The following is a 27666-nucleotide window of genomic DNA, read 5'->3' as shown; positions in this document are numbered from 1 at the left end:
AATATTCTGGGAGGTGGGTCATAGAGGATCCTGCTGTGATTTATGTCGGAGAGTGTTTTGCCTATGTTTTCCTCTAGGAGTTTCTGGTCTTACGTTTAGATCTTTAATCCATTTTGAGTTTATTTTTGTGTATGGTGTTAGAAAGTGTTCTAGTTTCATTCTTTTACCAGTGGTTGACCAGTTTTCCCAGCACCTCTTGTTAAAGAGATTGTCTTTTCTCCACTGTATATTCTTGCCTCCTTTATCAAAGATAAGGTGTCCATACTCACGTGGATTTATCTCTGGGCTTTCTATTTTGTGCCACTGATCTATATTTCTGTCTTTGTGCCAGCACCATATTATCTTGATGATTGTGGCTTTGTAGTAGAGCCTGAAGTCAGGCAGGTTGATTCCTCCAGTTCCATTCTTCTTTCTCAAGATTGCTTTGGCTATTCGAGGTTTTTTGTATTTCCATACAAATTGTGAAATTATTTGTTCTAGTTCTCTGAAAAATACTGTTGGTAGCTTGATAGGGATTGCACTGAATCTATAGATTGCTTTGGGTAGTATACTCATTTTCACTATACTGATTCTTCAGATCCACGAACACGGTATATTTCTCCATCTATTTGTGTCCTCTTTGATTTCTTTCACCAGTGTTTTATAGTTTTCTATATATAGGTCTTTTGTTTCTTTAGGTAGATATATTCCTAAGTATTTTATTCTTTTCATTGCAATAGTGAATGGAATTGTTTCCTTAATTTCTCTGTTTTCTCATTGTTAGTGTATAGGAATGCAAGGGATTTCTGTGTGTTGATTTTATATCCTGCAACTTTACTATATTCATTGATTAGCTCTAGTAATTTTCTGCTGGACTCTTTAGGGTTTTCTATGTAGAGGATCATGTCATCTGCAAATATTGAGAGTTTTACTTCTTTCCCAATCTGGATTCTTTTTATTTCTTTTTCTGTTCTGATTGCTGTGGCCAAAACTTCCAAAACTATGTTGAATAGTAGTGGTGAGAGTGGGCACCCTTGTCTTGTTCCTGACTTTAGGGGAAATGCTTTCAATTTTTCACCATTGAGGATGATTCTAGAGTTTTAATTTAAATCAGGAACAGGTATTAAGTTTCTTCAAATGCCTCTTTGGCATTTAGAGAGATGATCGTTTTCATTTTTTGTTGTTTAATCTCTGCCTGTAATGGGTTATGTGAATAGAATTCCCAGCATCAAAAAGAAGGAGAAAGGAAAAGAGGGGACTTTAAACAAAAACCAGATAATAAGCAGTGTGGGTAGACAAAGCACGCTAAGTGTAGCAGACTGAAAAATGCCTCCCTTGAAAGACATGCTGTGCTGTGCTTAACCGCTCAGTCATGTCCGACTCTTTGTGAACCTATGGACTGCAGCCCGCCAGGGTCCTCTGTCCATGGGGATTCTCCAGGCAAGAATTCTGAGTGGGCTGCCATGCCCTCCTCCAGGGAATCTTCCCAATGCAGGGATCGAACCCAGGTCTCCTGCATTGCAGACAGACAGATTCTTTACCATCTGAGCCATCAGAGAAGCCTTGTCAAATTCCCTGGAAATTGTGAATATTACCTTGTATGGTAAAAGATGTGATTACATTGAGGATCCTGGGAGAAGAAATTCATCCCGTGTTATTCAGGTGGGCCTTAGATGCATTCACAAGTGTAGTTTTAAAACAGAAACAGAGGGAGATTTAATACAGACACCCCAAAGAGGAGGTGGCAATGTGACGATGGAGGCTGAGACTGGACTGATACAGCCACAAGCCAAGGAAAGCAGGCAGCCACCAGATGCTGAAGAAAGCAGGAAACAAGCTTCCTCTAAAGCATTCAGAGTGTGGCCCTGCCAGCACCTAGATTTCGAACTTGTGGCCTCCAGAATGGGGTGTCCCTGATGGCTCAGATGGTAAAGAATCTGCCTGCAATGCAGGAGACCTGGTTCGATCCCTGGGTCAGAAGAGCCATGAAACAATACATTTCTATTGTTTTAAGCCACCAATTTGTGGTCGTTTTTCATAGAAACCCTAGGAAACTAAAAGACTAAGGAAGTTATATGTTTTTTGTTTTATTTTCTTACCAATTTCTACTTTTATCATACTGTAGCCAGAAAATGTAGCTTGTGAGAATTTTACTTTTTTGAATAATATGTGAAAAATCATATGGGAAAACTGGTTTTTGCTCATATAGTTGCCCAACTACCCGTAGTTCTTCATGTATAGTGATGACTCTCACTTCTGGGCCTGTATGCCTGCTGTCTCTCTGCTTGGAATGCCCTCTCATCTCCTTCTCTTCCTAATTCTGTCTTCCAACTAAGCCTCTTTTACTTTCTAGACTCATCTGGAATATCACTTCCTTCAAGGCTTGGCTACACTCCTCACTCTGGGTTAATTATTCCTCCTCAGTGTTCCCACAAGGCTTTTCCCTGGTGGCTCAGTGGTAAAGAACCCACCTGCCAATGCAGGAGATGTGGGTTCAATCCCTGGGTCAGGAAGATCTCCTGGAGAAGGAAATGACAACCCACTTCAGTATTCTTGCCTGGGAAGTCCCATGGACAGAGGAGGCTGGCGGGCTACAGTCTATGGAGTGGCAAAGACTTAGCGACTAAACAGCAAACAGCAGTGTTCCCATAATGCCTTGTGTTTCTCCAGTTTAACCCTTTCCATTCTTCATTATAATGACTTATCATGTATCTGCCTATATCCTCCACTAAGCTGTTAGCATCATCAGGGCATAGTCCATGTTACTCATCTTTCTATCCCAATTCCTAACATACTTCCATGGTTTATTTAACCATCAGTTGATGCTGACCGGATGTCAACTATTCCAGAAACTATGGATGGCCACACATGATGTGTCTTTAACAAATGTTTGAAAAGCAAGGAATGAATGAAGCTATGCCAATGTTTTAAGTGAAGAAATTAAAATATATTGGCATCAGAAATGGCTGGAAAATGCAAACGAATAGGAAAATAATTTCTATTTCCCTTAATTGTATCTTCTGCAGTGAGGCTGCATGCAAACCACCACGTCAGGCACCAGAGTGAGATACTCACACCACGTCCCCCGCATAATGTCGAATTCGAAAATCTCGATCAAACTCCAGGATTTTGTCCGAGGCGCAGAGCTAAGAAATCAAGAAGGAAGGAGATGATCTTGAAAATAGACATTTTAACTTTTCTAAAACTATGTTCCAACTTAATAGGAGAAGTTAATCATGTCACAAATCATGATATCATTATGAACGAAGTCCCAGTATGTGGGGGTTTATTTAACTTGGCAAATGTGGTAAAGATTGAGAACTTTCCCCCCCGAAGTGCACAGAGCCAGACTGCATTTCCTGGCCACCTTGGTGACTGGGAATGGCCAGGTGACCAAGCTCTGGACAATGGAAGGTGAGTGTGAGGGGATAAGGCTCTTCAAGGTCAAAGCTGGTAAGAAGCGGGTGACTCTCCTCTGTACTTTCTTCTCAACTCCCACTAGTTGGATGCAGAGAAGGATGGTCCTGAGGGGATGGAAGAGCCTAAAGATGGGAGCAGTCTGGGACCCTGGGAGAGAAATAGACTTCTGCTGTCTATGACACTTAAATCTCCGCTGTTAACACAGCCCAGCCAACCTTGACTGATAGAGCCTCTCTCTCCTCCATGTCCCACTTAAAGAAGACCATTTTGAGGATTTGCCATCTTCTATGCATGGATATCTCATTCAATACTCACAACTGATATTTAAACTAAGGATTATGGATTCTCTTTTACATACATGAAAACTAAGCCTCAGACAGGTTAGGTAACTGGCCCAAGGTCCTATAGCTGATAAGCGGTAGCTCTGGGAAGAGTTCCTGGGACCAAATGCCATGTCTGTACTCTGCTATGTATACGTCAACCTGGCTCACCCGTCTTCTGCTAAGCTGGGACTCCAGGTCTACCACTTCACAGAAGATCAACCTTCTGTAGCTGTTTCTCACTGAAGAGGACCTCTCTGAGAAGGCAGTTTTTATAGAGCCCTGGATCTCTGTAAGTTTCTGCAATTTCCTTATTACAGAAGCACGTAGATTCTTTGACCACCCTATAAAGGATCACTTGATATCCTTTAGGTTCAAAAGCGGATGTTTAAGAATCCGTAACTATTGGGACTTCCCTGGCAGTCCAGTGGTTAAGACTTCACTTTCCAATGCAGGAGATGTGGGTTTGATCTCTGGTTGGGGAGCTAAGATTACACAGTGCCTCACAGCCAAAAAACAAACAAACAAACAAACATAAAACAGAAGCAATATAAAGACTTTAAAAATGGTCAACATTAAAAAAAAAAAAAAGAATCCGTAAGCATTGAGTATGGTTACGTAGAAACATCACTTGGCTTGTCATGCTAGATAACAAACAACCCCAACCAGGATGGTGGGTTCTCTATGGATGTAGACTGTTAAGGGAATAATTAGTCTATTAATTCAAATTAATAATTAAAGGAAGTTAGAGTCAGACTTCTGAGATTGCAGTCTTGTCTCTACCATCTACATGCTTTGTTTCCTTCAGTAATCACTTATTGTAGAGTTGTTCTAGAGGTTAAACCAACTGTGGAGAACAAAGCATCTAACATTCAGAGGGGTCTCTGAAATATTTAATTCCTCTCTCCTTCCCTCTCTCTTATCAACCACTTTTACAAAACCCTTCTACTTATAAAACTCCCAAAGGAAAAAGACTCAAGAGACATCTATACTAATTGAATATTCTTACATTTAGATACTGCAAATTCTTAACTGATCTAAACATAGAACTTTTTAGATTTTTCTTTACTTTAAAAAAAATAAGACCTATTTATCATTCAACTTTACATGTTAACAATACTTTTAACAGTAATTTTATAGTTTATTGGATCATCTGTCTGCCTGTGCATGATAATTTTAATACATGACAAACAGTTTAGCCCATAAATAAACACAAGCCAGAAACCTCTTCTTTAACCTGTCAATAAAAGTAGTTAATCATTAGTAATCAATAATGAATTAAAATACCTGCTGTGACATACAGGATAATAGCATTTATTTAACAGAAAGGTTCACAGTGATGAAAATATCCTGACAGCTTGGTTATTTCATTTCTTTCATTCATTAGGCAAAAATCCCAGAAAAGAACACAAAAAATTTCCATTTCAAGATATGTCTGAGAGATGCTGCTGCTGAGGGAGAAAGGAGCCACCTGGTCTGAGAATTGGGAAAACCTGGGCTCCTACAATAAAAAAAAGAAAAGAAAATTTCCATCTTCACAGATAAATTACTACTTAGCCTTTCAAGTCAGTAGTTAGTGCTTAAAACTACTGCATGAACAGCTTCTACTTTAAATATTTGGTTGATACATTCAGGTACATAAATGGCCAAGGTGAAACATAACAAAATGAAGCGATTCCTCATGTGAGAATCATAGTTGTTTATCTAATCATATGGAGAGTTGCCTGTTTTAGTTCAGAATTCAATATTTCCTAAGATTTTTTTGGTATGATCATGACCAATTCAATTTGATAAACAAGGATTGTCTACCATCTGGTAGACATAATACAAGGCGAATCTCCAAAGTCTGAATTATTATTATAAAGAACATTTTTTACCCAGCCCCTCAGAGATGGGACATTTGCCCCTGTCACTGTGCCATCTTTAAAAGTATCACTCTAAATAATTCATGTGGCTTCTAACTTTGCTTACTGTTCTGTCCCCAGCCGTCAGGATTGTACCTGGAAAACGAGAGGCACTTATTCAGTATTTGTGTTATAAACGGGAAATGACTGGAGGAATAACTGTAGCTGGAACCCTAATGTCAAAGATCAGACCATAGGGACTTTCCTGGTGGCCCAGAGGTTAAGACTCCGTGCTTCCAATGCAGGGGGTGTAGGTTCAATACCTGGTCAGGGAACTAGATTCCACATGCCACGCAGTGTGGCCAAAAGTAAAAATTAAAACAAAGATAAGACCATACTATCTGAAAGCTAACCTACAGCAGGCTACACATTAGTCTTCAGTAACAGACCAAAGAGAATGTCTTGGAGATAAACTGGTCTAAAATAAATATCAGCCAGTAATCTATTTCTTGGCGATTTATGCTTTCTCTAGTTAACTGTGGAATCTTACTGTTCTAATTACATAATGTCAAAAGGGACAAAGTTAGAATATAGATTTATTCATACTAAAAAATGGCAGTATGTCATAGATTTACATGGAATTATGGAGGAGCAGAAACGTTTGCCTCTTTCTTCCTGGAAGCGAAGAAGCACAGGGCCTGTTTCTCCTTCAGCTTATGGTTGCTGGACAAGCCTGTATTTATAGGGAACACCTGGGGATGATGGTGTGTCTCTCCTAGGACAAATATCATGGCGAACATATCATACGCAAGGCGCAGCACAAAGGTCTGATAACCACAACTGCCACCAGTTATCATAGAAGTATGATCTGTTTGTAACATTTTTAGAATGTGAAAAATAGGGAGTTAAAAAGGTCACCCATTTATTTAAGGAATGAGTGTCCTTGTAACATGAGAATTTCAGCTAGAATTTCTCGTTTTCAAGAAAGTCACATAGTCTCACATAGAGCAGAGCACATATACTATATTTTTATAAGTGAGGATTACAGTAAAAAGTCATGGACAAAAGCTATTTTCAGTGCCATAGTTATCGGATGCAGGGGCAAAATTCTAGCACATGAACAAGGTCTCTGTACCTATTGGTTATAAATGACATCATGCTTTCTAAACAATTGTGTTCATTTTTCCTATTTCTAGCAAATTGAGTAGTCTAGAGTGCCCTCTCCTGGACATTATGATTTTTATCAATCACACCATCCCATAAAGAAGGCTGAGCACCAAAGAATTAATGCTTTTGAACTGTGGTGCTGAAGAAGACTCTTGAGAGTCCCTTGGACAACAAGGAGATCAAATCAGTTGATCCTAAAGGAAATCAACCCTGAATATTCATTAAAAGGACTGATGCTGAAGCTCCAATACTTTGGCCACCTGATGCAAAGGGCTGACTCATTAGAAAAGACCCTGATGCTGGGAAAGATTGAAAGCAGGAGAAGGGGATGACAGAAGATGAGATGGTTGGATGGCATCACTGACTCGATGGACATGAGTTTGAGCAAGCTCCGGGAGATGGTGAAGGACAGGGAAGCCTGGCGTGCTGCAGTCCATTGGGTCGTAAAGAGTTGGATATGACTGAACAACAACATCATCATCCCAGTAAACCAGACAGGCAGAATTTATCCACAGCAATACATCATTTCAGGGATGTTTACAGCCTTTCATACTCGTGTGGACATTCTTGTACCCCAACATAAAAATTCATTTGATTCTGTCAAACAATGAGGAAAATCGTACAGATCAAAATGAGAGGATGTGCTCATTATACACGGTACCTTGCGGCTGGAAAAATGGCCGTGCTTGCCCAGTTTGCTGTTAAGTGCTTCTAGGAACATTTCATCAGTGACTTTGCCGACGTTCATGCAGGCGTCATCCAGGATGGCAATGATCCCCTTGTGCTGCTGCTCCACCAGGTCCACGATGATCTGATTGTTGAAGTAATCAATCTGGAAGACACAGCAAAGAGCCAGTTACAAACAGGACGGGAACCAGGTGCAACACCAACACCTCCGCGGGTATCAGGAGTTCAAGTCACTCTGATGTCAAATATGTAAATCACAATTAATGAGGCTTCCCTGGTGGCTCAGACAGTAAAGAATCGGCCTGCAATGCAGGAGACATGGGTTCGATTCCTGGGTTGGGAAGATCCCCTGGAGAAGGAAATGGCAACCCACTCCAGTGTTCTTGCCAGGAGAATCCCATGGACAGAGGAGCCTGGCAGGCTACAGTTCACGGGGTCACAAAGAATGGGACATGACTGAGCGACTAAAACCTTCAATGCTAAAATGAGTACATGTTTTAACAGAGGTTTTTTAAAAGATGCATTTATTGACTTTGTATCATAAAACATTTTGTCTTGGGAGTTCCCCGGGGGTCTAGCGGTTAGGATTTCGCACGTTTCACTGCCATGGCCCTGGTTCAATCCCTGGTCAGGGAACTGAAATCCCACAGGCTGCAGAGCTTGGTCAAAATTTTTTAAAAATTGCCTTAAATGAACACAGTAAGTCCCCTACAAATGAATGAGTTCCATTCTCAGAGTGTGTTTGTAAGTCCAACAAAGTTAACCGAGGTACCCAGCTAACACAATCAGCTATATAGGTTGTACTGTAATAGGTTCATAATATTCTTCACATAAATACTACACACATAAAAAAATGAGCAAACACAAAAAATAAAGATTTTTCACCTTATAGTACAGTACCTTGAAAGTATAATAGTACAATAGCCGGCACACAGGGGCTGGCATGAACGTCTGCATTTTTAAAAGTTTGCAACTTGAAGGTTTGTATAGAGGGGACTTACTGTACAGCTCAAGGTGAAAATTATAAAGTAGATAATGTTTCTTCCTTCACCAAGTCTTATTTTAATCCTGTCTTCATACCCTGCACCTAACCTTACTCCCCATACTCTCAATCTGTTGGCTGTTAATCACAAGACCCATATTCCACTGTGCTGTGCTGAGTCACTCAGTTGTGTCCCAACTCTTTGTGACCCCATGGACTGTGGTCCGCCAGGCTCCTCTGTCCATGGGGATTCTCCAGGCTAGAATACTGGAGTGGGTTGCCATGCCCTCCTCCAGGGGATTTTCCCAAGCCAGGGGTCGAACCCAGGTCTCCCGCATTGCAGGCGGATTCTTTACTGTCTGAGCCACCAGGGAAGCCCCCATATTCCACTGCTGCTGCTGCTGCTAAGTCACTTCAGTTGTGTCCGACTTTGTGCGACCTCATAGATGGCAGCCCACCAGGCTCCGCCATCCCTGGGATTCTCCAGGCGAGAACACTGGAGTGGGTTGCCATTCCTTCTCCAATGCATGAAAGTGAAAAGTGAAAATGAAGTCGCTCAGTCGTGTCCGACTCTTCGCGACTCCATGGACTGCAGCCTACCAGGCTCCTCCGTCCATGGGATTTCCCAGGCAAGAGTACTGGAGTGGGTTGCCATTGCCTTCTCCGCCATATTCCACTCAGTCAGTTCAGTTCAGTCGCTCAGTCGTGTCCGACTCTTTGCGACCCCATGAATCACAGCACGCCAGGCCTCCCTGTCCATCACCATCTCCCGGAGTTCACTCAAACTCATGTCCATGGAGTCGGTTAGGCCATCCAGCCATCTCATCCTCTGTCGTCCCCTTCTCCTCCTGCCACCAATCCCTCCCAGCATCAGAGTCTTTTCCAATGAGTCAGCTCTTTCCATGAGGTGGCCAAAGTACTGGAGTTTCAGCTTTAGCATCATTCCTTCCAAAGAAATCCCAGGGCTGATCTCCTTCAGAATGGACTGGTTGGATCTCCTTGCAGTCCAAGGGACTCTCAAGAGTCTTCTCCAACACCACAGTTCAAAAGCATCAAAACTTTGGCGCTCAGCCTTCTTCACAGTCCAACTCTCACATCCATACATGACCACAGGAAAAACCATAGCCTTGACTAGACGAACCTTTGTTGGCAAAGTAATGTCTCTGCTTTTGAATATGCTGTCTAGGTTGGTCATAACTTTCCTTCCAAGGAGTAAGAGTCTTTTAATTTCATGGCTGCAGTCACCATCTGCAGTGATTTTCAAGCCCAGAAAAATAAAGTCTGACACTGTTTCCACTGTTTCCCCATCTATTTCCCATGAAGTGGTGGGACCGGATGCCATGATCTTCGTTTTCTGAATGTTGAGCTTTAAGCCAACTTTTTCACTCTCCTCTTTCACTTTCATCAAGAGGCTTTTTAGTTCCTCTTCACTTTCCACTAGGTGCCCACACGTAACCTGGAAGTATTACTTGATACCTAACTTGATGAAGTTAAGGTGCTACACAGAACTTGCATTTTTAGTTACATCACCCTGTCTGACCAAAATGCCAGAGTGTCTCCTCCAGTTTCCCAAAAGTTAAAAAGCATATATGGATCTAACACAGTTTTTCAGGGTACAATATAAAAATTTTAATTGTCAGATATAAGGATCCATAAAGAGTAAGAATACACTTTTCATTTGCTTCCACAAGCTGAAAAAAAAGTTATAAACAACTTCTGAATCTTTCTCTACTTCAAGACATACAAGGTATGTATAATAATCCTCTTCTACACCTGTTTCTTCTGATCAAAGTGTGAAAGTGTTAGTCACTCAATCATGTCCAACTTTTTGCAACCCCATAGACTGCAGCCCACCAGGCTCTTCCGTCCATGGCGTTTTTCAGGCAAGAATACTGGAGTGGGTTTCAATTTCCTCCTCCAGGGGATCTTCCTAACCCAGGAATCGAACCTGGGTCTGCACTGCAGGCAGGTTTTTTATTGGCTGAGCCACCAGGGAAGCCTGTTTATCCTGACAGCTTGCAGCATACATATCACTAGACTCCGAGAGAAAGCACGCATGGGCCTGACTCAGGCAAGCTGTGCATCACGTGAAGAAGGGCAGTCTATGCACTTTAATCCCGTGTGTTGATACGTCCCTGATCATTCAGGAGGTACCTGATCTGAGAGTGGTCTCCATTACCCTCTCTAAAATTGACACACTCACAATAGATGAGTACTATGTCTCATGGATTCCTGCTCAATGGTAATTTAAAAATCCAAGGGCTCGTGCCAGCTGTGGTTTTCAGCTCCACCTCTATTTCCAAGCCCTCCTCTGCATTCCATGAACTCAAAGTCTGCAAACTGGGTGGCTTTTACTTTTTTTATATTTTTCTGGTTTGTCTAAATCAGCGATCGGAGAAGGCAATGGCACCCCACTCCAGTACTCTTGCCTGGAGAATCCCATGGATGGAGGTGCCTGGTAGGCTGTAGTCCATGGGGTCGCTAAGAGTCGGACACGACTGAGCAACTTCCCTTTCACTTTTCACTTTCACGCATTGGAGAAGGAAATGGCAACCCACTCCAGTGTTCTTGCCTGGAGAATCCCAGGGACGGGGGAGCCTGATGGGCTTCCATCTATGGGGTCGCACAGAGTCAGACACTACTGAAGCGACTTAGCAGTAGCAGCAGCAAATCAGTGATACTCAATGGGGTGTGACTTTCCCTGGAACCCCTAGGGCATCTGGCAATGTCTGGAGATGTTTTTGATGGTCATGACTAGGAGGAGGCCAGGATACTGCTCAACATCCTACGATGCACAGGACAGGCTTGGTACAAAATGTTAGTACAGAGACAGATTAGCCCTGGTCTAAGTATGTACTTTTATTGTGGGCACTTTATTACATTTCTCATCAGGGAAAAATGTTATTTGTATCTTTGGAAAAAATATTTTTAAAATGTTCAAAAAGTAGGAACTCTATATTAATCAACATAGCTGAAATCTTAGACTTTGCAACTATGGAATTAAAGACTAAGCCTTTTGTCGTTAAGGCCAAAAGAATTAAGTTTCCCAAATTCCAGCTGGCTATCTACAAGTAATTAGTCTTTGCTGAAGAGTCCAGTAGCTTTTGGTTCACAATTGAATGCTGCTTTAAGCACTGCCTAAAATTGGGGTTTACAAATCAGGTTCTTCCAGCCACCTGGCATTCCCAAGAGGTTTCTTAGGGGACGCAGGAGATAAAGAGGTGGGATGGAGTTTTTACTTTTTATTTAAATTAATTTTTATTGGAGTAGAGTTGATTTACAGTGCTGTGTTAGTTTCTGCTGTACAGCAAAGTCAATCAGTTGGATGTGTGTTAGTCGCTCAGCTGTGTGTGACTCTTTGCAAAGTCAATCAGTTGGATGTGTGTTAGTCGCTCAGCTGTGTGTGACTCTTTGCAACCCCATGGACTGCAGCCCGCCATGCTCCTGAGGCCATGGCATTCTCCAGGCAAGAATAAATACTGGAGTGGGTTGCCATGACCTTTTCCAGGGGATCTTCCCAACCTAGGGATGGAACATGCATCTCTTATGTTTCCTGTATTGGCAGGCAGGTAGCGGTACTACCACTAGTACCACCTGGGAAGTCAAAGTAAATCCGTTACATACCTACATATGTTCACTCGTTTTTAGACCTTTTCCCATATAGATCATTACAGAGTACTGAGTAGAGTTCCCTGTGCCATACAGTAGGTCCTTATTAGTTATCTGTATTATATACAGCAGTGTGTCTGTGGTGCTAGAGAAGATTCTTGAAAGTCCCTTGGACTGCAAAGAGATCAAACCAGCCAATCCTAAAGGAAATCCACCCTGAACATTCACTGGAAGGACTGATGCTAAGGTTCCAGTACTTCAGCCACATGATGGGAAGAGCCAACTTACTAGAAAAGACACTGATGCTGGGAAAGATTGAGGGCAGGGGGAGAAGATGGCAACAAAGAATGAGATGGTTGGACGGTATCACCAAATCAATGCACATGAGTTTGAGAAGACTCCAGGAGATAATAAAGGACAGGGAAGCCTGGCGAGCTGCAGTGCAAAGAGTCGGACACGACTTATCAACTGAACAACAACGAAAAATGTGTCTATGTCAATAAGTTTGGGGGTTTTAAAGGAAATACTTGCCCAGAATAGGAATTCTAATTTGGGCATTCGGCCTGTCCTCAGTAACTGTTACCCTTAAGAGAGTCTTCTGTTTCCTCCAGGACATATTTCTCTTGGTTTATTTCACTAAGAATTGTTTTAAAGGGCTTTTCCCTCCTTTTTCATATGTTTGTAATAGCCTCCTGCCATTGCTGACTTTTCCTTTTCTCAACTATGCCTGTGGGATTTGATGTTCTGATTGTTACAGGATATTTTTGACCAGTATCTCTGAACCACATCTGAATAACAAGTTTTATGATTAAATTTGTTATAAAAACCTAAACCCTAGTTATAATTGTGTATTATGAGACACAACAGATTCATTCTATGAAAGTTGCATATTAACTTTACTGAATTACATGTTAAATATGTGATGAGAATTCACTCTTTAAATCAAAACTGTACGCAATCCTATTAGAAAGTAATAATACACCTGTGGTTTATTTATAAATAGGTAATATTTATACTAATATATTTGAACAAAATTTTTTATGGTATTCTAATATATAACACAATGGAAGGCAAAGAAGCAATTTAAAGCAGGAAAGCTAGTTATTATACCATATATATACATATATAAGATATAAAATATGTAATTATATATAATATATATGTATGTTTCCAGTATCTACTTTTCCTGAATCAGAGAAGATAGCAAGTAAGAAGGTGGGAAGGAATATAAAAGTAATTTAAATACAGCATTTCAAATAGGTTTTTACTGCTTACACTGAGTATCAGAAAACAAATATGGACTTCATTGTCTATACTTGGCAAAGGATAAACAGAAATAAAAGGAAACTCAGAAGTTTTTGAATTTTTAAAGTCTGTTCACAAAATTGTTTATTAATAAAAATTTCAAAGAAAATGACAAGGTCCCACTTCTTTCATAAGCAGGAAGTCTAACGGTCCTGGTTTTAGCTGTGATCTGTGGGACTGCGCCCTGCATCCGTCAAACTGTCTGCCTACATCTTATCAGACCAGTGACAAATACAAAGTTCCCAGAGAGCCACGCGAAGAGAGGTGGAAACTCGTGTGACACAACAGAGACTGAATGGAAATCAAAGTCATCGCAGCTGTCTTCATGCACTGGTTTCAGGGAGTATGGACTTCCCTGACCAGAGACGACGGAGTGCCACTGAGCTTACAAAGTAGAGGAAGAAGAAAGAGGAATAAGAGCAAAAAAAGGAAAGAAGGAAGGAGAAGAAACTCTACTAGGAAGCCAAGTTCTGTCCACTGAAGGCAAAAGCTGCTGCTATGAATAATGTATAAAGGATGCTAAAGTCAAACAGACAGATGTGAATCAAAAAGCCATGTGTTACGGTCTAGCACAGACAACTGGATTCAATATTCTATGATACACCATAATGGGAAAGGATTTTTTAAAAATGTACATATATATATGTAGAACTGAATCACTTTGCTCTATGGCAGAAATTAACACAACATCGTAAATCAACTATACGTCAATGTAAAATATTTTTTTCTTTTCTTTTATATCTATATGAGATGATGAATATTCACTAAACTCATTGTGGTAATCATTTCATGATGTGCGTTAAGTCAAATTGCTATACTGTATAATGTAAACTTACACAGTGCATGCGAGCATGCTCAGTAGCTAAGTTGTGTCAGACTCTTTGTGACCCCATGGACCGTAGCCCACCAGGCTCCTCTGGCCCTGAAATTTTCCAGGCGAGAATATTGGAGTGGGTTGACATTTTCCCCTCCAAAACTTATACAGTGCTATATGTCAATTATACCTCAATAAAATTAGAAAGAAAAAATAAAACAAAAACCTACAGGGTATCAGCAATCAGGTGAACATAAGTTTACTGATTTTAACTCAGCCCTTTCTGGGTCCCAAACAGAGAGTTGATCAAATTAGAGAAACCCCACCTGTCAACCCTGAAAATGAGTTGTATGTACATACCCCAAAAGGAAAGCTAAGGGTGCTGTGTTTCAAGTGCCCAAGGAAATCAGCAGACCCCTAGGATGCTAGAAGTTGGCTTTATCATGAATCCACTCACATGCTTCCAGGGGATCCCTTCCCGCTGGTACTCCTCCTGTTCTTGCTTCAGGACCAGCTGAATAAACAGCTGCTGGAGCTTCTCGTTGCAGTAATTGATGCAGAATTGCTCAAAGCTGCAAGAAAAGGAATCAATCAGGCTCAAACAAATTTTAACAACAACAAAACAATAGGGTTTTTAGTATCTTCTCTGGTTTACCTGTTGTTGTCGAAGATTTCAAAGCCATAGATATCCAAGACACCAATAACAGTGTTCTTGCCATGGATGGTGGTGTCTGAGTTCTTGACCGCAATAATATCATTGATGCGGGAGACAATCCAACAGAAAAGGCGCTCGTATATGGCCTGTGATGAAAATGACCTCGTAAATTCTTGCACGTTGGAAATGAGTCCTCTGTTTGGATTTTTTTTAAATTATATTCATTTATTTATTTTGACTGTTCTGGCTCTTTGTTGCTGTGTGCGCTTGTCTCTATTTGCAAGGAACGGGGGCTCGTCTTTGCTGAGATGTGTGGGCTTCTCATTGCAGAGCCCCCCCGCCCCACCCCACCTCATTGTGGCACAAGGGCTCTAGGGCGCATGCGTTTCAGTAGCTGAGGCACGTGAGCTCAACAGTTGCAGCTCCCAGGCCCTAGAGAACAGGCTCTATCGTTGTGGCACACTAGCCCAGTTGCTCCACGGCATTTGGGATCCTCCTGGACCAGGGTTCAAACCCACGTCTCCTGTAATGGCAGGTGGAGTATTATCCACTGTGCCACTAGGGAAGCCCTGGATTTGTGATACGTTTTAAATTCTTATTGACCTCCTCCTTAGCATTTAGCATAGCTGTTAATCCTCTAAGCTAAAAAATGAGAAATACAGATCGTTTTCTAAAAAATTATGTGACGTTTGCATGATATTTGGATGGTGGTTATTATTGGTCACTATGTGAGCTATATTTCAACAAAATTCCTTAGGTGTGTCTCTGTGACCTGGTAACACCAATAATTTGCTTACTATCTCGTATAAGTCACTTTGTTGCTTTATTTTAACCTCATTAACTATAAAAAGCAGAGAACTAACGAGTTCTATATTCTATGGATTCTAAATACACAAACATTGACTTATAATGCTAAATAAAGATCTAAGCCAAAAGGACAGCATTTCAAATTCCTTGAGGTTCAAATATACATTCAATGCCCAAGAACACACACAGCAACACGAAAGGACAAAGGCACCACACACTCGCACACATTCATATCCTGATACAAATGTGTCCTGCAATGTCTTTCCTTAACATCTCCCTCCAGATACCCGCTCTCTTCACCTGTACACGTCCAGACACATGACCTCCACTATTCACCTCCTCTTCCAACCACTCCAGTCTTCATTTTCTCTCATTTTCTTTCATTTTCTCACTGAAATGGCTCATCAAGGACCCCAAGCACCTCTCTATGGACACTTTCTCGTTCCTCCACGTGGACATCTTACCCAGTTTCCCACTCTTGCCTTGAAACTTTCTGCCCTCTGATTCAGGACATCACACTGTCTTAATTTGCCTCTTATTTCACCGGCTGTTCCTTCTTGGTGAACTCTCTTACTGTTCCTCAGTCACTAAGCTGTGACCAACTCTGCAACCCCACGGACTGCAGTACGCCAGGCTCCTCTGTGCTCTGCTATCTCCCGAGTTTGCTCAAATTCATGTCTATTGAGTCAGTGGTGCTATCTAACCATCTCCTCCTCTACCTGACCTCTAAAAGCTGGAGTTCCTCCTGGTCCTCTTCTCTCCCTATCTCCTCTTTTCTGTGTCATTTCATATGACAATAAAGAACAGTGATATGATGTTTCCCCCCAAAAGCACTGTCTGAACGCAAGCTCTCCTCTGAGCTCCAGGTCCCATGCCTGCCTGCCTGCCTGACAGCACTCCTGGATGTCTCACGGCCATCTCAAACTTCTGTCTTGTCTGGACTGCTGATCTTCCCACCTCCCCCAGACTTCCTTCATGTTGTTCAGTCGCTAAGCCATGTGCAACTCTTCTGCAACTCCATGGACTGTAGCCCGCCAGGCTCCTCTGCCCATGGGATTTCCCAGGCAAGAACACTACAGTGGGTTGCCATTTCCTTCTCCAGGGGATCTTCCCCACCCAGGGACTGAACCTGGGTTTCCTGCTTGGCAGGCAGATTCTTTACCACTGAGCCACCCTACTTCTAACCACCAATAACTAGAAACAGAAACTTAGGGATTCATTAGAAATTTTGGTACCAGAGCCCTTACAACGCCAACAGGCTGCCGGTTAAACTCCCACCTTGGCGAAGGCATCCCTTCCGTAGCTGGCTTCCTGCTCTGTGTGCTGCTTGTCGATGATGTCGCGGCCCGTAGCCACCGTCCGGTAGAGGAGGGCTTTCTCCACCATGTCCGTCTTGGTGGACAGCAATTCTGCGATGATAGATACAAGCTTGCCGTCCTCAATCAGAGTAGTGTCACCATCCACTACAAACTTTAAATTCCCCTGTATCAGAAGAGAAGAACCAAGACACATCATTTCCACTGAGATTCTGAAAAACGATGTCAGGGAAAGATTTGCCAGTGTGAGAGAATTCCCAGGGACCTTGTCTGTAGCACCTATCTTCCTAAATACATTAATATCTCAACACATAAAAATCGAGTGCTTCATCCATTTCGTCCTTCTCCAGACACTCCTCTTTCAATTTTCAGTGTATGGTTTTGATGGATGGAAATTTTATATTTTTATGTTGTCAAATCTATGAGTCATTTGTTTCAGGGTTTCTCTTTCTTTGGTGTCATGCTTAGATCATTCCAACTCTGAAGATTTTATGAATATTTAATAGATTTTTCTATTCCTTTTATAGTTTTTTCCCTCCTATTTAAGCCTTGAGTCCAGCTAGAAGGTATATCAGTATAAAGTAAGAATCCAACTTTATTTTTTCAGATGATTACTTGCTCCAACACCATCAACTGAATAGTCTAAGCTTTTCCTCCTGATTTGAAATATAACCTTTATTACACATTAATTTCCACCAATTTTTTGAGTCTATTTATATGTTACTCTTTCCAGACAATAAATATTAGCCAGTTACCAAGTGTCCAGCACATGAACTAGTCTGTTGATTAATCTGGTGCTGAACTTATGCAGCAAGTTTTAAAGCACTGCGGCTTTTACTATCATTTTAAACGGCTGGAATTAGTTGTGTCTCTTTCCTCCAGCTCCCCCTACCCTACTATTCTCCTTTAACACATTTTATTCACTTTTAGTATATGCTTATTGTTCTAGTAAGTTCTAGAATCATTATGTCAACTGAAAAAAGAAATTCTTCTTTGGATACTGAAGCATTATTGTCACACCGTATTTATAAACTAGTTGAAACAATGAAATAATTTAGAATGTTAAAGTCTTCCCACTCATAAACATTTATTTAAGAGATTGTTTACATGCGGCTTTATAACAGTTTTCATACAGGTCCCAAGCATTTCTTTCTTTTTTTTTTCTTGGGGGGGAGCCCTCCACTGAGTCTTTGTTGCTGCGTGTGGGCTTTCTCCAATTGCAGGCAGCGGGGGCTACTCTTCGTTGCGGGGTGCGTGCTTCTCACTGCGGTGGCTTCTCTTATTGGGGAGCATGGGCTCTCGAACGCAGCCTCAGCACCTGTGGTGCACGAGCTTAGGTGCCCCGCGCATCTGGGATTTTCCTGGACCAGGGCTGGAACCCATGTCCCCTACATTGGCAGGCGGGCTCTGGACCACCAGGGAAGTCCCAGGTCCTGTGCATTTCTGATTCCCTTAGGGTTACTCTCTCCACAGGAAAGTGCAAAGTCATTTTTATTCCAGATTTGCATTCATGCTGTCACTCATTCACCAGGAGGCCACAGGTTCATTATGCTTTCAAGATCTCTAATAAATACAGACAGTAATGAAAAGACTCCCGCTGACAGTTCTTTACTTCTAAGTTTAGTGTGATGTGTGGAACATAACTTGTGCTGAAGTGGCCAGGGTGGCCCATGGTACTGGCTGCAATGAACTGGCTGTGCTTTTTTGGGGGTGGGGTGGGGGGTACTTTTAAGCCAGTCATTCATTTCCAATCTATAAAATGAGACAATAAAAATCTAGCTCTGTGATTCTGGTTCAAATGCCATTAGAAGTTGACTCTGTTCAAAAGATTTGAGCTTATTCCATGGGTGGTCACATCACTGCTGAATTCTTTTACCTTTGAAAATATCCAGTCCAAAGCCTAACATACCAAGAAGACAGTGAACGAAAGCCACAGTCTCAAAACCTACAGTGGCTTGGAAAATCCCTCCTACTATTATAAAATGGTGGAGGAAACTACAGATACAATAATTTCTTCAACATGTCAGAGAAATTTTCTCTACATAAATTACTTTTTTACAAAACCCCAAACCTTCTGAAAGAACATCCGAGCTCCACAGGGAGGCAATAACTTCAGAAAGGCGTCCCCACTCACCAAGTGAAGAATAGCAGCCAAGATTTTATACGCTGTTTGAATCTCCTCAGGTTTGAAGCCAATTACTTTCATGGCATCAGCTACTACTTTGAATTCTGCAGCATCATTGATAGACGACTGGGAATGAAAACAGGAAACCGAGGTCACAGACATTTCATTTGAACATTAACATACAAAACCAGGAGACTAAATTTAAGTGTAGCCAAGGTCCTGATGCCTTTGGAGTAAGTCACTGAAGGGATGGGGAGTATCCAGAGAAAATACAATGATTTCAGGCGTAGCGATATAAGGCAACACCCGCAAGGCCCACTTCTGTGTGAGAGCCACCGTCTCTCATAATAAGCACCAGGCACTTTTCTGGAAGCTTCAGTGAAGGAGCAAGTCCTGAGTTGGCTCAGAGAAGCTCTGGGATGAGTGGAGGAAGTGGCATGAGATGTGAGACCACAAGTGGAAACTCTGACTGAAGGAGCCTCCGAGACACATGCCTAGCTATTGTCGTCTGTGGCTTTTGGTTCCACAATTAGTCTTGTCCAGGCTGGGAACAATGCTCCCACGCTGGTTTGGTCAGGCTTCCTACTTCAAAGGTGAGGAAGAACACTCCCCACCCCATCCCCAAAAGCCAAGTGGCCTGCCTCGATCATTTGGCTAGCTGGGAAACGGTCCAGGAATATGACCTCGCTTTTTCAAGCATTCTGTAAGCATTCAGTGTGTCAGAGATTCTCGCTGTACAAGAGGGTTCCTGTAGAAGGAATGTTTATATCTCTCCCCCGAGTTTCCTGGGGGCTCCCCAGGCGGTGCTAGTGGTAAAGAACCTGCCTGCTAATGCAGGAGACATAAGACACATGGGTTCAGTCCCTGGGTTGGGAAGATCCCCTGGAGGAGGGCATGCCAACCCACTCCAGTATTCTTGCCTAGAGAATCTCATGGATGGAGGAGCTTGGTGGGCTATAGTCCATGGGGTCACAAAGAGTTGGACATGACTGAAAGGACTTAGCACACACACAGGCCGCTACTTGAGCACCTTGAGTACCTCACACTCAAGTTCATATGTTGAAATCTTAGCCTTCAAGGTGATGGTGTTAGGGATGGAGCCTCTGGGAGGTGATCAGGTCTTGGAGATGAAGCCCTCATGTTCGGATGGGTACCCTTAGAAAAGAGACCCCAGAGGTCTGTCAATGACAAATTGGTGCTTGCCAAGGGAGGGCCTCTGCCATCTGCCTCTGTGCGGACTGAACTCTGCGCAGCTGCAGCTGTTGACCTCTGCCATGCCCTGAAGGGAGTTCAGGGTGGACAACAGGGATGGGGCACCTTATGCTCCAGGGAAACTGGTGGAACAGGTCTTTACATAGTTATTTTCAGGAGCTGATTTCATGATCCCAATCGTTGCATCTCCTCACATCAAAGAGAAGCACTAAGACCCTTCATGGTGACATCAGCTCCTCGTGACCAGCAGAAAAGCTTTTGTAAGATACTGACCTTCCCCTACTACCTCTTCGGAGCAGCTTCTCAGAGCTATCTCCTGGGAGGCAGTCCTCATTTTGCCCAGATAGAACTTAACTCACAATTCTCACGTTGTGCATCTTTTTAAGCTGACAGATCCCTGGTCCTTCTGCCCTGTGAGGACATGGCAAGAAGGCACAACCCTTGAACCATAAAGTGGACACAGACTCTGCTGGGGCCTTGATCTTGGGCTCCCCAGCCTCCGGAGTTATGAGAAATCAACATTTCTCATATGCTTATGGTATTTTTGTTGTAGCAACCCAACTAGACTAAGACAAGGGTTCAAAGACTAACTGCCTGCCTTGATCTGTAGCCCATTGGAAATACAAGGGTGTCAATAAAATTCACAGTAAAGCAACGGTAACTGCCCATCTTAGGAGTTTTTCCAAAGCAGTGGCTGCGGGGAGTCCAATCTTTCCTCGGTGAGTTTCTGCCTTGGCTGGGACAGAGACCTGGCCTGATGCTCACCTGCTGAGGAAGATCAGAGGAAGGGGTCCCCTCTGCCTGATGAGCACGTGTTCCTTTAATTCCAGGACTCAACCAGGCAAACTCTTCCCCTTTCCAGCTCTCTAAGACGCTTAACTTTGTTGAGGCTCAATTTCCTCATGGGGACAAAGGGCATAATGGTACCTTTCTTACATGGCTATTGGAGAAGGAAATGAGAATGTACATACAGCAACTCCCTTTATATACGGGTCTTGCCTTCAGTCTTTCCCAAGACCCTGATGCTGGGAAAGATCGAAGACAAAAGCAGAAGAAGATGGCAGAAAATGAGATAGGTAGGTAGCATTACTGACTCAGTGGACATGAATTTGAAAAACTCCAGGACATAGTGAAGTACAGGGAAGCCTGGCGTGCTGCAGTCCACCGGGTTGCAAAGAGTCGGACACAACTTAGCAACTGAACAACAGTTCCTAGCACAGTGAAAGCACCCAACTATCAGATTATTATTATCAAAAGCCGCAACAGTGTTGAAACTGCAGAGAAACCAGACAGGAAGTCTACATGTCCTACTGAGGGGAACTGTCGGCTGCCTACCCAAGGGGCATTTTCCAGCCCTACTTCTTTCCTACTGATGAAACTCTGATTTGTTCACCCCTCGCCAAGGGCATGTGTTCTTCAGGACTGGTTTCCCCTCACCTTAGGAGGTAAATCTTCATTGGTCTAAACTCATCACAGGGATCTTTTTCCCCTAACCAAGTGATTGGTCAGTCATGGGCATGAGAAGCCATTCTGGCCCATAAGACATGAGGCTTCCCTAGCTTATCAAGGGTTGTGGCCAGGAGCATTTTCTCTGCCCGTGACTGCTGGAATTGCCACTGCCATTTTGGGACCATGAGGAAAATCAGCTTAAGCAGACCAGCCAAATCCAGTGAGGATGGCAAAACTGTAAGTTGGAGAAACAAACAAGCATCTGGGTCTCTTACTGACATTGTTACGGCACTCAATTAACCAACTCTGGAACTGCCCCATCCTAGGGCTTCTTGTTATGATATAATCAAGTTCCTTATTGTTTTTGGAGACTTTTAATTGGGTCTTACCTGTAACCCACAGTATCTTAATTGTACATGAGTCCTACATTTTAGGATGGCTAAGTTATGAAACATAGAGAGTAATACTTCATAGTTATTAAAACTGTTCTATTAATTTATATTTGTTTACATAGAAAGATATTAATGATTATATTATAATTTAATAAAAGGTTTACTTAATTAGGATTTATTGTATGATTCCATATATAAATATATACATATATATACTGCTGTTACCAATAATTATCTCTGAAAGGTGAGCTTTAGTATATTTTAATTTCCTTTTGGTTCATCTTTATTTTAGGTTTTGACTATGATCATATATTACTTCTTGGTTTTTATTGGGCAGAAAAAAAAGGAAGGGAAGGAATAGGAATGAAAATTGTTGATGAAAAGGGAACCTAAGGTAAATTTAGTGTTGAAGAAAAGACTTAATGTTCATTTAATATTTGCTTTTTGTGGGTGCTTTACATGACCCAGTCAAGAGTCACTAGGTCAACGAGACAATTTGATTTAAAAAGAATATTTTCAGTCACTGTTCTTTTAAGTGTTGATTTTACAATCCTTTATACATTTTGAAGTACCTCTGACCTATTCTCAAAAAAGTTGGGGTGTTGCCCTCTGTTGTTTGCTTGCTTCCAATTAATTTTCAGCCAAACATCCTGTTCTTGGATGACGATAAAAGTATAAAACTTGTGCAACTTAAATGTCAAACAATGGAAAACTGATTGCAAAACCCTAAATATCATTTATTTATATGTGTGATAATAAAAATATCGCTAAAACCACTAATACAGGTATAATTAGCTTAAGATGAATTGCAAAGAATTTGAAAAAAAGACATGCTTCCCACATCTTGGATTCTTTCCTTTTATAAAGTGTTTTATTTTCTCCCCAAACTACAAATGCAATGCATCTTTAATTATAGAAGAAATATTAAATATGGAAAAAGCAGAAGAACCCAAGTATGTATAACTTTATATACCCAGAGTAAACAAGTAAACCCTGGTCTATTTCCCTTCGGATCTTATTTCATGTATTTATACACCTTCCCCAATGAAACTATAATTACTCTTTTATAACCTACCATTGGCAAATCACTATATTATTAGGATTAGCTACAAATTGGCTAGCAGAAGTTAGATGTATAGCAGAACACGAATTAGAAACCAAAGGGCAAAAGGATCGGTGTTACGTGTGTGCAAGGGCTTTATATGCAAGGGAAGGGGGGGAAAATGTGAAAGCTGAATAGAAATGCTCCAAGGATCACAAAACTATTTCATCAAAATCATGATTTGAAAAACGAATGAATGGCGATCTTTGATATTTTTCAACCACAGTGCTTTTCAGCTTTCTTTTGTTATAACAACTTGCCTTTGGCCAAATCATATCCTACTTCTTTTGCGGTGGATTTCCTACTTGTAACAATGTTTTTAGAGGGTCAAAATAAAAGGAATGGGATTAAAAATTAAAAACAAAAAAACCCACAAGATCACAAGAGAAAAACTTCTTTCCTGTCAGATGGTGATAAAATATAGTAATGGGTTATTAAGCAAAGTTGTTGCATCAATAATACATTGAATCTCTGTCCTAGAGAATTTTAAAAATAGAATAAAAGAGTCATTCACTTGCCTTAAGGTGGCAGGCTGAAACCGATAATTAATTAATGTCCCTTCTGATTCTTTGATTCTATATCTGAATCATCTCAAAAAGGAAACGCTTACCTTTAGCTGGGCTCCAACATGGATGTAGCTGTAGGATGACAAGGATTTCTGGAGGTGCAGAGAACGTAGCATCTGGTCCGAACCTCCTTGCAGCAGCTGAAAAACATCGAAATAAAAATAAGCTATCAATATACCCACTGAACCCAATATACCATGTATTCTAACTTACTGGCACTCAGTCCCTCAGTCACGTCCGACTCTTTGAGACCCCATGGACTGCAGCCCACCAGGCTCCTCTGTCCATGGAATTTTTTAGGCAAGAAGACTAGATTGGGTTGCCATTTTCTTACTCCAAACTTAATGGTAAACTAGCTGTTTTTCATCTTCTGGGTTAATTCACTCAGGTCCTCTGGCTTTGAAGATTTATTTTTTATCTCGAGGGGAAATGGCTTCAACATCATCAGAGATGGAGAATGTTATACACAGTCAGAAGGAAAATTACTTAAAAGTTCTTAGCCCTTTCCCAACATAGCTGGCATGAAAGGTTCTTGCTTGGACTGTAGCTGTTTGTGAACCGGGAGCCAGTGCTCTATGGCAGTCATGTGCTTATCAACCTTGTTATCTAGACAGTGTGCAGTTGTGTTTCGAATTCAGAAAAAGTCAATACTGCCTTCAATTTAAAAGGCATCAGCAGCTAGTCATATGTTGAATCATACTGGAAACAAACAGCTTTTCCTCCTCAAACTCCAATCCCAGGACAGGACAATTGGGTAGCCAGGACTGTAGTATTGGACAAAGACAAATTTTAACTTTCACTCAAGTGCAGAAAAAGTTACAGGTTCTTTTAAAAAAAAAAAAAATTTAAGTTATTAATTTGGTTGCATCGGTCCTTAGTGGTGGCATGGGGGATCTAGTTCCCTGACCAGGGATTGAACCCGGGTCCCCTGCATTGGTGTCTTAGCCACTGGACCACCAGGCAAATCCCAGTCACGGGTTCTTGAAATAACAGAACTCCTCTATTTGGCAGAAAACTAGTTTATTGAAAACATGGTGAATTATCAACAAAAACACAGACACAATACACGTCATCCTTCTCGATAGAACATGAATTTCAGAAGGCACTATGTTGAAATTCTCTATGTGAAACTGCACACTTTGGTTTACTGAAAAAAATGTAACTATCAGGTTTTTTAAATTGATTTTTTTTTTTAAACAAAAATAACCTGAATTTGTATTCCCATCTCTGGAGTGCTGCAAAATGGGAACAATAGCTCCAACTGAAAAATAAAACTAATTTACCATATTCAGAATGTATCGTTTCAAAAGCGTTTAGGGTCATTAAACTGTTACTACACTGCAGAGAGACAGAGGGAAGCTCAACCGAGGCAGTCGTCCGGTTGGTTAACTACCTGCTAACTTCTGAGAACAGTCATGCTCCTCAAGTCCCTGAAGAGCCCCGTGGGGGAGGGTGTATGCACGCGTGCCCATGTGCGTGACGTGTCGCGGGCCGACGGAGGCGAGGGAGGCACAAGGCAGGGGAGGGTCCCCAAAGTAAAAATCCATTTCATTTCGTGCACGCCTTAACAAATGGACGATTATCTGCGCGAGGGCTTACTAACCTGATAGAAAGAATGAAAGCTCCTTTCTCCTGGCTGTTGCACAATAACTCGAGACTAAGGGGGGAAAAAAGAAATGCATTAAAACCTGCGATTGTACTGCTAAAACAAAATGAGAGCCACTCTCCCAGAGAACCCTGTACCAGCACTGCCCTGAAAGGTCGTAAGGACCCCAAGGATGGGACCAACCCATGGAGCTTTCTGTGCAATCTTTCGATAATTCTTTCTTAAACTTTCCGAAAATGAAGCTATTTTGATGTTTTTTAAAACCTGGAGCCTAAAGATGGAATTTTCAGGGGGAGGGAATTGGCAGTGGGGAGAATAGGAAGGAATGTTTAGGGAGGAATACTCTCAGCATTCCCTTCCTGAGGATCTGCTGGTATTTCCAAAAGCACCACCTTACATCCTGGACTGAAGTCAGGCAGGCGAACAAGATCCGTCCACAGATTCCTCTGCTCGAGAGGGTTTCAAAAAGATTGCTCTTAAGAGAGGACTCAAAATGTAAGGGGATTCTTTTGCCTGAATATGTACATAAAGTGAAGGCATGAAACATTTTGGGAAAAAAAACAAACAGACTGATAATAACTGGCATTTCCTGTCCTTTTCCAACTGACTCTGATAAAACACTGTTTCCTGAACAGTCTGCCTTCAGCTTCACAAACAAAAATGAAGGTTAAGACTGCATTCTGCTGCCATAAAGGTTGCTATGGTATGACTGGGATGGAAAGCCCTTAACTGAGAAGGTAGGTCAGTTCATCTCTGAGTACAGTTCAAGGCAGCAACTTAACTTGGTCAAGCTCAACCTTAACTGCTGTAACCAGGCAAATGTACTCCAGATTAGTTAGGACACAGCCTCTCTAGCAGTCCCAAGAGGAAAGTTTTGACTGGACTCTTCTACAAATTGGATCTTTCACTTATATGGCAGATAAAAACATACTCAAAGTTTTCACAGATCAAATGTAGTATGCCTCACAATTAGGCTATAAAACCACAAAGTACTATATTACTATATAAATATACATATATATGTTACTATAAGGCAGTGAACAAATAGAAACTGGAAGAAAGGAGATTTCAAATTAATTAAAATACAAACATGGGAGGATGTGTAAAAAGAGTAGAAGCGATTAATCCTAGATGGGTTTTTGCTAACCCTCACCCAAAGTTGGCACATGTTCAATCACCTCCCTTCACATACACACCTAAATCATTATCTACAAATGCTATAACTTTTCCCAACTTGACATTGTAATGCTAATAAGAGAACACTGAAGGAGAACATTAATGTCACAGAACAGTAACTGAGGGGCAGGAAGGGATGGAGAAGAGGATTAAAAGCTACTTTGGAGCAGTAAAAGAAATTCTACAATCACACATACAGAGAACAAACAGTGGTTGTCAGAGAGGATGGTGTTGGAGGAGGGATGGGTGAAATAGGTGGAGGGTATTGAGAAGTACAAACTACTAGTTACAAATGAGGAGGTGACGTACACACAGGGAATACAGTCATTGACACTGTAATAAGTTTGCATGGTGATGGACGGTAATTGGTCTTAGTGAGGCGATTATTTTATAATATATAAAATCACTGAATCACTGCATTGTATACCTGAAACTAATATTGTACATGAATTATAACTCAATTTGAAAACGCAATTCTAGTGCTCCCCCTCAAAAATTCAGCATTTGCAAACATGACCCTCAGAAACCAAGCACATTTTACCTTCTCCAATAAGTAGTTATTGATGTGTCCACCAATCGGGTCTCCCTTGAAATCAAAGTTGATATCCATGTATTTTCCAAACCTGCTTGAGTTGTCATTGCGGTTGGTTTTGGCGTTTCCAAAAGCTTCCAGGACACAGTTAGACTTAAGTAACATATTCTTCACTCTTTAACACAGATAAAGGAAAGTCACTGAGAGAAATTTCAAAGACTGGACGTTTTAAGAAACTAGATTTCATGAAAAGATATGCAAATATGTCTACAGAGAAGCTGACTGCAGCATTGTTTGCAACGTCAAAAGAACAAGAACCTTTAAACAACAAAAATGTCCATGAAGAGAGATGGATGAAGATAAATTTTTGTTTCCTAGTACAATATATACTTACCTAGAAAGAGGTCCAGAATATATTAATGAATGAGAAATTAAGTTGCAAAATAATATGTATTACAAAATAGTATGATCTTTGTGGTGTGTGTATGTGGGCACGCACATGTTTTACTGCTGCTGCTGCTGCTGCTAAGTCACCCCAGTCGTGTCCGACTCTGTGCGACCCTATAGACGGCAGCCCAGCAGGCTCCTCCATCCCTGGGAT

General features: G+C 41.6%; 1 protein-coding gene across 1 annotated transcript in view; it reads right to left on the bottom strand.

Annotated features, from left to right (window-relative positions):
* MYO1D (myosin ID) overlaps positions 1-27666 on the bottom strand; it is a 361250-nt gene that overhangs the window by 225248 nt on the left and 108336 nt on the right. The window contains exons 4-12 of the mRNA XM_061390407.1: positions 27075-27240; positions 25355-25408; positions 23796-23891; positions 19040-19156; positions 16868-17071; positions 14783-14928; positions 14585-14699; positions 7392-7562; positions 3055-3125 (exon numbers count right to left, since the gene is read on the bottom strand). Of these exons, the coding sequence (XP_061246391.1) occupies positions 3055-3125; positions 7392-7562; positions 14585-14699; positions 14783-14928; positions 16868-17071; positions 19040-19156; positions 23796-23891; positions 25355-25408; positions 27075-27240 (1140 nt within the window). The remainder of the gene's footprint in view (positions 1-3054; positions 3126-7391; positions 7563-14584; positions 14700-14782; positions 14929-16867; positions 17072-19039; positions 19157-23795; positions 23892-25354; positions 25409-27074; positions 27241-27666) is intronic.

Source organism: Bos javanicus, chromosome 19 (genome assembly GCF_032452875.1).
Source record: "Bos javanicus breed banteng chromosome 19, ARS-OSU_banteng_1.0, whole genome shotgun sequence".
Taxonomy (NCBI): Eukaryota; Metazoa; Chordata; class Mammalia; order Artiodactyla; family Bovidae; genus Bos; species Bos javanicus.
This window is presented reverse-complemented; position numbering and strand designations above follow the sequence as displayed.